Source organism: Microplitis demolitor, chromosome 10, assembly GCF_026212275.2.
Source record: "Microplitis demolitor isolate Queensland-Clemson2020A chromosome 10, iyMicDemo2.1a, whole genome shotgun sequence".
Taxonomy (NCBI): Eukaryota; Metazoa; Arthropoda; class Insecta; order Hymenoptera; family Braconidae; genus Microplitis; species Microplitis demolitor.
The window spans coordinates 10838779-10852505 of NC_068554.1; the positions used below are offsets into that span (position 1 = coordinate 10838779).

General features: G+C 39.0%; 1 protein-coding gene across 1 annotated transcript; it reads right to left on the bottom strand.

Moving 5' to 3' along the window:
* Positions 1-6931: 6931 nt before the first annotated feature.
* LOC128668840 (myb-like protein U) lies at positions 6932-8372 on the bottom strand. The gene is made up of 2 exons (XM_053742643.1): positions 7752-8372; positions 6932-7621 (listed from the first exon to the last, which is right to left on the bottom strand). Exons 1-2 carry the CDS (start codon positions 8370-8372, stop codon positions 6932-6934), a joined length of 1311 nt encoding a protein of 436 aa, XP_053598618.1.
* Between the last annotated feature and the right edge of the window lie 5355 nt (positions 8373-13727).

Genomic DNA, 13727 nt, shown 5'->3' on the forward strand with positions numbered 1-13727 from the left:
GTTAAGCATCCCGCTAAAATTAGTGAAATAAGTACTATTCCATGCAAGAAATAAGGGGGTAAACAGGTTTGATTTTTGGGCAAATTAGTTGTTTGTAGTTCTCTTTTTACTTGATCCAAAGTAAAATCGTAGGATAAAAATCCGTATGAGTCGATGAGAGGTAGATTTGTAGAGTTGTTGTTCGTATAGTTGGTGAAGCTGAGAGATTCGTAATTGTCTATTTCTGGGAATAGTTGTGTTACGTTTAGTCCAATGGTAGGTTGTGATTGAAGCGGAATCTCGAGGTTTGAATCTGCAGATCCGAATAAATTTACATAGCCAATCCGTATGGAAGCCTCAGGGCTTAGGCTTAAGGTTCCGGTGCCGGATATCTTTACATATTCTGTAGGTTTTCCTGGATTTTGGACCTGAAGTAAGCTCAGATGTGGTATAGAGTAGATCCAGCCCTTAATTTCTTCTGAGGATTTCCAGTAAAAATAGTGGGTCTTGCTGAGTCTTATGTCACATCTCTGGAATGATTCGAAATCTGAGTTGGTGAGTAGGTCAGCTTCACATGCAGGATGAACGGCAGTTTCATATATTACAAAATTTGGTTTGCAAATATATGATCCTTTCGATTTTATACATTGTTTGAGTTCATTCTCTTGAATCAGCGAGTAGCTCGCGTGGTTTGCAGACATCATCAAGTAATCAGATCGAGGTTGGATATAAGCTGAATCCTTGGTGTTATTCCCAAAGATTTGTTGGACGGGATAAGCGTGAAGTCTGTACAAGTTGTATTTTGATGGCTGTATTAGTGGTATTTGAAGTGTCAAAATTAATTTATCATTGAGTGATTCATATTTAAGTTTCATTATCTGAGAAGCTTTTTCATTGTAGAGGTCCTTGACAGTTATTGGAAATTGATGTTGTGGATTATTTTTAATGAAATTTTTTATGGCTTCTGAAATCCTTTTTGGACTGAGAATTCTCGGAGAGATCTTTCCGGCTAGAACAAAATTAACTGCTTCCAAAACGGCTTCCATATGATTGTGGTAGTCTTCGAAACAACTTCGAGCCTGGGCACTCCAAGAACTCAGTCGCATAACGTAGTGCAAGTAAGTTACATTATTTTTGGTGATTAAACCACTTGTTTCTTTTAAAGGAGTTGTGTATCTATAGTAGTTACCGCGGCGTAGTATTAATTGATTTAAGTCATCGTGTAGGTCTGAATGAATTATTTGTCTATTCTTCTCGAGTAGTACTGAATCTTCAGGAGAGGAAGCAAAAACAATCTTGTTGAACTTGTCGAGATAATGTTGAAGAATGTCTAGTTTGTTCTGTTCAACCAAAGATGATCGATTATTTACTTGTCCAGAACCGACCAGTTGTCTTATTAACTTCATTCGCTCAGTTGATTCTCGAAGAATGCGCTTGTAGTCGTCAAGTTGTACGTAGTGTCTGCAGTCGTCTTCTTCAATTGTCGATCGGCAGTTTTGGTCCAGGAGATTTATTTCCAAATCTGCTATGTTAGGGAGTTGTTGCTCTAGAAAACCTAGATCTATCATAGTGGTTAGTTTCCAGTCGTCTTGAGTAAGGTGGATATCGGCGAGGTGTTCATAGTAGAGCCCCGAACTGGGTTCCAGTGGTTTTAGATGGACAGCAGTTCCTTTCGTGGTGCTTATGACGGCGATGAAAATTATGATTATCTTGTTTAGAGTTGCCATGTCGATGATGGTTGCACTAAAATTATTCATTTTAATTTTGCTGAGTACTTGAGATTTGGTAAACTTAATTTAATCTTAAAGTTAGGTTGTAAGGACGTAAGGAGCATGCATGGGGTTAGTTTGGCGGCTGTTGTGTATTTTCGGGTTCAGTCCTAGGTTCGCGAGGATCCAGGTCTTGAGTTATTATCCGTGGACGAATTTGCAAGCTTCATGACTTAACTCTTGCATAAACTCCATATTATTACTCGTTTCTCCGAATAGGTGGTCAAGTATGCCACAATGGAAAATCGTACGTTGGATGGAGAGTTTGCACTGAATAATCTTTATAAGTGAGAAATTACTGGATTGTAATAGTTGGACCTTGGTGTTTTTAATTACTGGTTTTGCGGTAGGCATGTTGCAGTCTTTAATGTCTAGTAAGGATAATGAAGTAACGTTTATTGATGGGGTTCCACAGTCGTATGCCACGAATCCATACGTCAATTGGACGGCTGACATCATCCAGAGGATAAATTTTATCCACCCCATGGTGTTTGGATTTTTACTTGTTTCACCTGGAGTAATTTTATATAACTAGAACATAACGATTAGTAGGACATACGGGAAATAGTAATATGTTAGTCGGATTGAGTGTCAGTGTTAGAATTAATAGAATCTCGTGTGTTACAGATTTTTAACTTATCTATGTGCTTAAGGGAACGTTTGCCCTTTTCATCCTCTATTATAGCCGTATTATTATCTAATAACTCGGCTATAACATATGGACCTTTATAATGCGAATCGAATTTACCCTTTCGTGGTTCTTTTATAGCATAAACCTAATCTCCAACATTCAAAGTACTGGGGTTCAGGCGAGCGTCATAGCAACGTTTAGAGCGGTGTTTAGATTTAATTAAATTAGATGCCGCGAAATGTCTCATGTCATCCATGCGGTTGACCAAGTCGTTTAGGTAGGTTCCGTAAGTTTCAATTTTGTCTGGAGGTGGAAAAGAACTGGGTATGCGCGCTCTTTTACCGTATATAAGTTCGAAAGGAGTGAAATTAGTAGATTCATGCACAGCAATATTATATGAAAACATTGCAAAGGGAACAAGTTTATCCCAGTCTTCATATTTATTTACATAATGTTTAATAAATTCTGCCAATACTATGTGACTACGCTCTAGGGATCCATTGGTTTGTGGATGGTATCCTGAGGTAGTTACTTGTTTAATTTTGAAAATTTTTGCTAGGTGGTGAAATATTTTACCAACAAATGATCTGCCTTGATCACTTAATATTACGCGAGGTGACCCAAACTGAATAATAACGTGGCGAGCAAGTGCGTCTGCAATAGTCTCAGCCTTAATGTTTGGTATTGGTACTGCTACGCAATATTTCGTGAGATTGTCTTGCACAGTAAGGATATGCATATTGCCTGATGGTGTTTGAGGTAATGGGCCCACTGTGTCGATTGAGATTTTGTCAAAGGGTTCTGCAGGAGTATCCGTGATGATCATTGGTTCTTTAGTCTTGATCCGGACTAGTTTTTGTTCTTGACAACTTCTGCATGTACGAATAAATTCTGTGATGTCATCTCTCATATTTGGCCAGTAAAAACGTTCACGAATTCGTCGGTATGTTTTAGTTATACCTTTATGACCACCTGTTAGGCTTTCATGATACTCTGCGATGATATCCTTGCGGACATCCTCGTCTGGTATGGTTACACTTCCATGACAAATGGTGAGTGAACATTCGCAGTCATCTAAGCATTCCTTAAGAACGTCAGTGACAAGTGATTGGCTCAAACCTTCGAGCATATCTCCTGGTTTTGAGATTCGCAAAGTTTTTATGTTGTAGTGGTTTAGTACATTTTTGACGGTTTTTAGTACATCTTTTAATTCTTGTATGGAAAATGAGTCAAAGTGGTTCCTTTTTAGCACTGCACTGAGGATTTTATGTTTTCCGTGTGGTGTTATTAGTACTTGATTAATTTTTGGTTTCTTCAACTTCAGATCCTGTGGATCTATTTTGTCTGTTTCTATCAGTAGTCGTGATGTGATGGTTGTAAGTTCACAATCAGCAGAGATAAAGTGCAAATAATTATCTCTGAAATACGTCAAGTTTTCATTCGTCGTGTGTAAGGATATCTTACTTTCGTGATTCTTCATACCAGGGTAAAATAATTCACAAGGAACAGTATCGGTTATGGATTTTCTTCTTATCTGTTGTGGTTGTTGGACTTCTTCGTCTTCATGAACTTCTTCATCCGTGTCTGTACTCGAATGGATTTCATCGATCGGTGGTAAATTAGCCCATCGTCTGCTTGCTGCTCCTCGTGGTATTGCTTCATCTACCTCTGATTCTGTGGTTGATCCTTCTGAAGCAACTGCAGGGGTTGATCGTCCTACAGGATGTCGAAATGTTACGCCAGATGGTCTGTGGGGTTGTGCTTCGGGTTTCCTAGTTGGAGGTTCTGTTCATGGAGATTCGTAAGTTGGATCTTCAGCGCGTCGATCCCAGTAATAATTATCATTTCTTGACGATGGTCCAGGTGATACTTCGATAACATTTTTAGGCGGTGGTACTGGTATCGGTTCAGTTAGTGAAGGAGTTTCTTCGCCTGATTGATTATTTACGTATGTGAGTTGATAGTCAGTTGTTTGAGTTTTGGTAGATAACGGTCCTGGTTTTTCAGAAGCTTTAGAGAGTGGTACACGATTACTAGCGAGACTCGGAAAAGTACTGCTTCTTGCATGCGGTACTGGTGGTGTTGGATCACTTGGTTGACCAGTATCTGGTTGTTTTCGAGGTCGACCAACTTTACGATTCTCTGTTGGAGGCATTGGGATTTCGGCAATAGTCTTTGTACGCCTGATGAGAGGTGGTTGCGCTAGCGAGGGGTTACTCGCTAATCTTCTCAATCTTACTCTCTCACCTATAGTACTGGCGTTTGCCTGTGCTGCTTTTACGGCGGATGATCGCAGCCGTTCTAGATGTTTGGCAATTGAACTAGACTGCCTCGCAGCTGTTTCAGATTTTCCTGTAGGGACTATTGGCAAAACAACAGGATTCCTTGATAATGCATCTGCATTTACGTTTAATCTTCCTGGTTTGTAATAGAAAACATATTCATACTCTCTTAATCTCGTTCTCCATCGAACTAACCGTTGTACTGGCGGCTTGACGGAGTCGATCCATTTTAGTGGTTCGTGGTCACAGACGAGAGTGAATCTTCGACCATATAAGTACGGTCGAAAATGCAAAATACCGTAAATAACTGCTAAACATTCTTTTTCGGTTGTTGTGTAATTTCGCTCTGCATTTTTGAGAAGTCTTGATAAATAAGCAATTGGTCTGTCTTCACCAATTTTTCCTTGGCTTAATACCGCGCCAATAGCGAGATCTGAAGCGTCAGTAGTTAAGATAAATGGTTGAGAAAAGTCAGGATATTGCAAAACTGGAGATGTACATAGTGCCTTGCGTAACTCGTCAAAACTTTCTTGTTGAGCTGAAGTCCAGTTGAATGGATTATCCTTTTTTTAATAGTTCTGTTAATGGTTTCGCACGGCCTGAGAAGTTTTCGATGAAGCGACGATAATAGCCAGCTAGTCCAAGAAACTGTCTGATGTTCGTAACTGTCTTTGGTCTTGGAAATTTTTCGATAGCTTCAGTCTTCTTTGGGTCTGGACGTACACCGTCATTGCCAATAATATGACCAAGATATGCAACTTCTAGATTTAGAAATTCACATTTATCTGATTGTAAGACTAAATTGGCTTGTTCTAGTCGATTGAAGAGTCTTCGGACACGTATGCCGTGTTCTTCGAGTGATGATGCGAAAATAACGACGTCATCGAGATAGACAAATAGCTCAACGTCTTGTAGACCTAGAAGAACTCGGTCCATAAGTCGTTGAAAGGTTGCTGGAGCATTTTTCAGTCCAAATGGCATTCTGTTATACTCATAGTGACCATTTGGTGTACTGAATGCGGTTTTCTGTTGGTCCTTTGGATTCATTTTGATTTGATGAAATCCACTAGCCAAGTCGAAAACTGAAAAATACTTTGCTCCTCCTAGTCTATCGAGAATCTCAACTATATTCGGGAGAGGATAAGCATCGCCTATGGTTTTCTCGTTTAATTGTCTAAAGTCAATTACCATACGCCAGCGCTTATTACCTTTCGAATCTGGCTTCTTTGGGACTATCCAAAGGGGTGAATTATATGGAGATACAGATTCAGATATTACACCATCATTCAGTAATTTATTTACTTGTCGAGCGATTTCTTCCTTATGTACAGGTGGAAAACGGTACTGACGGACTGATATAGGAATTTCATCGGTCGTTGGAATCGAGTGTGTCATCATTGTTGTAGCTGGAAGATCATCTCCAGGGAGATGAAAGAGCATCGAAAATTCTCTGATAAGCTCATGCACATGCTCTCTTTCCAAAACATTTAAATGATCAAGTCGGAGACTAGCACAAATGCGCTCGAATCTGTCCTGACCATTTTCCGGTATATCGCTATCTTCAGAATCGTCAAAGAAATCCTCTGAACTCCCATCGCATTCGAAGGGAATAATTTCTTGTGGTGGAACGACTAATTCGATATCATCCTCGTATGCGTTTTTCGCGTAGACGTAGCAAGTACTGTCATTGTTCGTGACCAAAGCATTACCAATGAAAATATTTTCGCGAGTTTCAATGCGAGGTAAAAACCCAGTTTTTAGATCTGTCTTACGAAGATTAATTGGTATTACTGTTCGAGTTCTGGCTTTTAAAAAGAATACTGAGGGTTCGTCTTCACTTCGAAACATAGTTACCAGGGGTGTATCAAATGGTTCACCTTTGGTGTTTCCGAGCGGGATTGGGTTTACGGGTTCGGAATTTGCGACTATGGTATTGTGATGAAAAGATATTTCAACCTTTTCTTTAGTTAGAAAGTCTATGCCGATAATTCCATCGGTTGGAATGGGCAATGGGTTCTCGAGAACGTGAAATTTCTCGGGATTTGAGAAGAATGTAATTTCTGTGGTTCCTAAAGTATCGAGTCGTTCAGTAGTGATGCCTTTTATGAATACTGAATCCCAGGTATCAATTACTGTACGAGGGGCCAGTGCGTCTTTTCTGATAACATTTATGTCAGCTCCTGTGTCGACTAGAAAACGAGCTCTGCCGTTTCGCAACTCAGGGGCTGTTAGAGTAACGACTGGTCCTCTACCCTGGACTTCAGACCACATTACGAATTTTCGACGGTCAGGAATCTGATTGATGATGGACGCGTTTCCGTGGGGTTCGCGCTGTTCGACGTCGCGTCGTTCCGTCGAACCGCGTTGGAGTTTAAAGGTTCCTTAGGTGGTGCAGGAGAGGTTGGTCTTGAATTATTTTGTTGGTTTTGTGGGTTACTATTATGACTGTAATTTCCATAATTATTTCTATTATAGCTATTATAACCATTGTTACCGTATCTTTGATTGTTATTGTCATAATTGTTACGATTATTGTAATTATTGGAGTTATTGTTGCTATAATTGTTATTAGGGCTATGCTGATTGTTATCTTGAGGAGGATAACTTTGATAATATGGCGGATTATATGGTGCTGGAGGTGGATATGCTCCAGGAGGTGGGTATTGATATGGCATAGGAGGTATATATGGAATTGGAGGGAAATAACCCGGTGGAGGATAATATGGATAGTAGTTTCCGGGTGATCGGCTTCGCGAACGATAGGGTGAATTGTCACGCTCAGGATAGTTGCGTTTATCGCATGGTAGTGTCGTATCCCGCACCGGAGATCTACTGTATGAATTAGAAGGTCTGTTATTGTCTTCGCGAGTAAATCTGAACGGTATGGTATTTCGACGTTCTTCGTCTTGAAAGCTAACCGTTCGAGTTCTACGCGGTAAATCAAGATTTGCTGATTCGGACTGCGCGTAGGCTAAATAATTGGAATTACGGTGAGAACTACCGACTTAGGTCTACTAGACTTAGGTCTTCTTCGAGCCGTAGTGCGATTTTATATGCCTCGTCGAGAGTATCAGGATTTTGTACACTTACTCCGTATATTAGATCGTCTGGTAGTCCGCGTTTGAATGACTCGAGTGCTAATCCGTCTAGCATTTTCTTCATCGCATTTACTTCGGCTACATTATTAAAGCTTTCGTTTAATGCTGTTATTGCATTAGCGCGAATTTTCTTTATTCGAGTATAGTAACTCAGGATTGATTCATTTTGTTTAAGCCGAATGGCTTGGATATCCGCGCAATATTGTGGGTAGGTCTTCTTAGTGGCGAAATATTCTTTAAGCGCGTCTCTAAGAGTATTCATTGTATTAATTGTCTTATCCGCGATCGCGTCTCTAGCCGTGTCCTTAAGCTTAGATTTTACTCCGTTAAAATAAGTGTTCCTGAGATTATCTGGTACGATTGTAAGACCGTTTTCTACATCTAGTAAGAATGCTTGTAAAGGCATGTTTTTACCGTCAAAACTCGGGACTTGCATTAACGCCTGATGCAATGTCATACTTTCCCCAAGGGACGTGATCATTTGATCCGTAATATTCGCATGTCGGGTAATATTATGGAGTTGTTGATCTAAGTCATTATTATTAGCCGGTGGGTTCAACCCGCCATTGCCTCGTGGTCCCAAATTTTCGCCGTTCTCTTCGTGGTCCGACATTTTAATTGATTATAGGAGAAAGTTATAGAAGTAATATAGAGATAGTAAGAGTGTGAATTTTGGGTAAATAGTATGAAGTTAGCAAGAAAACTATATTTGCGGTAGTCAGACGCAAGTAAAAATTGCGTTGGTTAGAACAAAATTTATTCACTGATTAATTGTTGCGAAACTTAAATAGCTTGTATTGAGTTTATAATTAATTTTGTAAAGTGAGTAGTGTTTAAGATTTATTAATTACATGGATCCGGTTTAGGTACCTTTCGAAAAATTAGAAAAGTCCATATATGGAAATTGAATCATATTATTTTTGTGTAAACAACAGCGGATGAGTAAATGCTCTATTGGAAGTACATAGATCCGGGTGACTTTCGAAATGTCATAGGTGACTCGGAATATGGAAATGAGATGGTCATAGAATCTTTGTATATATTGGAATTTCAATTAGAAGTCCGGTGCACACGTGCAGGTGTCCCGCTGAGTCACAGCTAAACTTGTTTTTGGGTACTACGCCCGTACACACACACATACACATTCTCTTATAACTGTATTGTAAATAGATGTACGCAGGTAAGCGTGGATGCAAGATGAGTATACAGCTAAAATACGTAGTTGGGTTTAAGCATAGACTCTGTCCCTTTTGATGAAGAAAGAGAGAGGGAGACAGGTATATTATCATATCTGTCGATCTTCGTCTATCCTTACTCATCGTGCACGCACTTACATAGGTTCCTGCGAAAAGTGTGTAACGGGTAAAACTGGGGTTGATTTCAGCTGCCAATTAAAAGTTATTAATTGATAAGTCGGAAATGAACCAAATCAGAACCAGAAAAGACAAAACAGTAAATAGACAAATAATATCTGAATGCAAGGAAATGTAATGATTAGCCAATAAAATATCCCAGAAAGCAAAATTAGAAGATATACAAAACTACCCCTTTGGCTCGGTTTAGCTCGCCGGAGTCCAGGGTTGAAAACAAAGGGGGTTTTCAAAAGATAGACAATATTAAATGTAATACTTTAAAGTTTATTCAAATCAAACCTTTACATAGGCTTCGAGCCCTTGTTCTACTACCTTTACAATAAATGATTACGGTTTTTTAATTATTTAAAACTATTTCAATCACGGTTTATCACGGTTCTGTAAATACGTACACACGGTTACGCGGTCAATTCCCACACACACACAATTTACGCGGACTAGTAACGCGGGTCTACCCCTCTCCCGGATGCTTCAGGGGTGTCTGGTCGACTTCCCCGTCGGCCCTGCACGAGTTCCCCTTCCCTGAGGGTAAGCGGATGGTCTCCGTCAAACCCCCACCTACACGGCTAGTTCTACCTACCACCCCTTGGCAGAAGGCCTCAGAGTGGGGACCCTTAAATCTCCCCGAGAATCAAAATTTCGCTTACCTTGGTCCGGTCGGACTCGGGGTAGTCGAAGTTCCAGATGTTGTCCAGGGAATGGTCTTCCTCCAGAAAACGTCTCGGGAGACTAAGTTGCCCAATACGGGCTTTAACGAGCGCTTCTATTACTTGAGCCATCCGTCACACATACGGAAAAGGATAAATTTCATCGCCCTCTAGCGTTGCTTTCTAAAGTGTAGCGATCGAGAAAATATTCTAAGTCCAACCGTCAAAAATCAAAGGAAGCAGAAAAACGATGAAATATTATTCAAGAGATTGAATTTCTTCTAAGTTTTGTGTTTTAATATCAGTGAGAATTAAAAAAAATGATTTAACGAAATATAAAAATGGTTTGAAAGGAAAAAGAATGTGTTTAAGACTTTGAGTAAACATCTAATACGGAGAAGTTAGCCTTACGGCTTCCGCACTCGCGAGCGAACGGAGAGAGAATGAAAGAATACGCGATTAAAATACTAAGTTAAATTAAAACTCTCTCACATTATTTTTCATATTTTGTCTTATTTTATATTCCTTTCAATCTCTTGAATCTTTTAAAAGATTCATATGGAATTATTTTTCACATTTTTTTCCTTCTCCTTTAAATTTACTGGCTCGGGACTTAGAATATTTTCACTCGGCGCGTATTCATATTACCATTCTATACACTCGTACCAATGTAATATCACACAAAATCTTAGTACTAATATGACACAGCCATAGTAAATAAATCCACTATAGTTATAGCAATAGTTTAAATATATTAATAGAAATAATAGTAAATAATAGTTATAATACCAATATTTAAGTAGATTACAACAAACAAGTAGTAGTTAGTATTAGATAAAATAGGTTTTAAGTACAAAATAGTAGTTATAATAAGTACCATAGTTTTAGGTTTCATTAAACGTTACAGGTAGCATTAAGTAGTCATAGTTATTAGAATAAGTACCCTAGTTTTAGGTTTAGTCGTAAGTAATAATAATAATAGTAATATATCACAAATAGTAAATAAGTAGTAATTAAATAGTAGTCCTAGTTATTATAAAAAAAGTAGGTTTAGTAGTTAACAAGTAGTCATAGTATAAGAATAGTAGTAATTTAGATAAATAGTAGCTAGTATAGTAGTAGATATAAGAAATCAATAGTTGTAAAAAAAAACGAAACGGCTCCGCCCCAACTGGTCTGCCATCACAAGTGAAAGGATCTCGATGAGAAGAGCTGGGGTGCAGTTTGGTAAACCCTTCTTGAAAGAAAATGAAAAATTTATATATATATATATGTATGGTTAAATCGCGATACGTATATATCGATTGTTACAAATTTAACATATTTACTTAATAAATTTTCCTAAACATTTTCCGTAAGAGTATAAGTTAATAATAATTTTCTCTCTATTAAAATTTAATACTGCATGGCCGAGAACGGGGAAAATCCTGTCTTGAGGCTAACTAATCGAGCAAAGGTTGTAAAACACCTTAAGTTTCACATATATGTGGACCCTTGTTTAATTAAGGCCACATCTTAATTAATTGAACGAATGGGCCCATTACATATTATTTGATTTACGAGTCTTTGAAACACTGAGGATGCATTTGCCAGCCCAAACGGCATGCGGAGAAACTCATACTGTCCATCTGGTGTTACGAACGTGGTTTTCTCGATCGATTTTTCCGCTACTCGTACCTGGTAGTACCCCGAAAACATATCTAATTTTGTGAACCGTGAGCCCCCTTGCAGTTCGTTCAGTTGATCTTCTATTAGCGATAGCGGTTGGTGATTTTTCTTTGTAATTGCATTTAACGCGCAATAATCAACAGACATACGCGCCTCGCCGTTTTTTTTACGGACTAACAAAATAAGACTTGAGAACGGTGAATTGGATTCGCGAATAATACCGTTTTCCTTTAATTCATTGACTATCTCTCGTACCTGTTCCCGCTCTGCATATGACAATTCATACGGCCTGTAATTCACGACTTTATCTCCCGTTAATTCTATTTTTATTTCTGTGGCATTCATTTGCCCTAATTCGCTTATGTTAAACGCAAAGCAATCTCTATATTCGTCAAGCAACTGAAAAAGACCGTCCTTTTCAACCTCAGGTAGTCGACCTTCTACCTGGACTTGATCACTCGGTATTCTGTCTTTTTCTACTTTCGTCATTGCACAAATTTCTCGAACCCTACGCTTGTCTATTGTCTCCTCTCGGGCCTGTTCAGCTCTGGCGACAATTTTATCTTTATTTATTACGAGTGGACTATCAGAAAGTTTTATGACCGGCAATATTGACAAATTTATGTCTATCATACACCGAGGAATAAAATATTCCCGTCCTTCCTGCCCGCGTACACCAAGCTCTATATACAAATCACCAATATAATTGTAATTCAATTTTACCTTGATGTCTGCTGATTGCTGCGGCGGGATGACGGTCGCCTCCATGGTCCGCAGTAACGTCTTACGAGGTGGCAGCGTGTCTAGCCCTGTTAGTGAAACTGCTGCCTTGTGAAACACTCTCAACTCACCATCCCCTGATGCCGTTCTGACTCCTGGTAAGTCGAGAAATGGCTGTCCCACAATTACCGGAATAGTCTGTAGATCGTCCGGTACGATGTGTACGTTGACCGCTCCTTCAGCGAGGTCTACTTGCAATTTCGCCTTGGCGATCCCGTACGGATGAACAATGACTCCACCGAAGCCTCGCAGTACTTCATCCGTCAGCTTAATATCTAGTTGCAAGCTATCTGTATCTCTCTTTCTCACCCCGAGTGGGCAACCTCCGCCATTTTTGGTCTTAAAACATCATGGCGCCCACAAAAACTCGGAGATAAGAGAACACTAGGTGATGGATCAGGGCAAGTGTATATAATGGCGTGTCTGAAATCTTAGTGTTTATATAAGTGGAGGGAACCCTTATGGGTTGGGAAGAACGTGCATCCCATTACTAATCCTAAGCAAGCGGTCGACCAGAGCTGAAGTTTGGTACCATGGGAGATCCATTCCAAGCCCCACTTCGACCAAAGTCTCTTTATTTCCTGAGATGGGAGGAGTGTTTGGGTGAGGTGAGGTTCATGTGAGGTCGAACTTGTGGTAGCTGTTAGTAAGGCACCCACATGCATTGTATGCCTAATGGGAAAGCTAATGTGAGCTTATACTCTATAGAGCTACAATTCGGAAAGTCGAGAACTCTTTTACTAAAATTTCCTGCTCTTTCAGAAACTTTTTTAATACTAGAGCTTTCACTTATACTTTTTGAGATTTTGCCAAAAAGCTGGACGGCTAATTTTTTTAATAGTTTTGTGTTAATAACAATTGTAATTTTCTCTTTCAGAAAAAATTCAAAAAACGGCTTTTTCTAGACGCCATTCAGGATAGTTTGAACCATCAACCATATTTTTAGGAGACCTATAAATATTTTTCGCAGGAAATCAACTTCACAACTTAACTAAAATAGAATAAAAATACATTATTTAGGTATTTTCATTGATTCGTTTATTTACCGATTGATCAGGTATTAACCCTTTTCTTAGACTAGTAAGACTATTTTGTGCCTATTTAAACAGTCGATCTGAAAGAGTAAATTCCAACCGTGTGTCGGAGCTGACACACACATTTTTTTTCCCGAGAAACGGTAATTTCCGATTAATTTACAATTTACAATCGAAACCTTCCGGAAGTATCCGATAAAATTCGATTGAAAGTCAATCGGAAATCTCTTATTAATTTTCAATCGGAATCATTCGGAAGTTTCCGATTAAATGCGATTGAAACTGATTGAATGTCAATAAGAAATTTTCGATTAAATCTGATAGAGCGTTTTCAATCGGATTCAATCGGAGTTTATAAGTTAGTTGTCGGAGTTCTAATATATTCCTGTAGAGATTATGATCAGTTGAATGCTGGTATTTCTCATAAAAATGAGTATCGAAAATAATGCGAAAACCAAGATCATTC

Coding starts and splice junctions, on each gene's coding strand:
- LOC128668840 (XM_053742643.1), bottom strand. CDS start 8,372: ATGTCGGACCACGAAGAGAACGGCGAAAATTTGGGACCACGAGGCAAT. Junction 7,622..7,751: donor CAGACGATCTAATATACGGA/GTAAGTGTACAA, acceptor GCCTACGCGCAG/TCCGAATCAGCAAATCTTGA.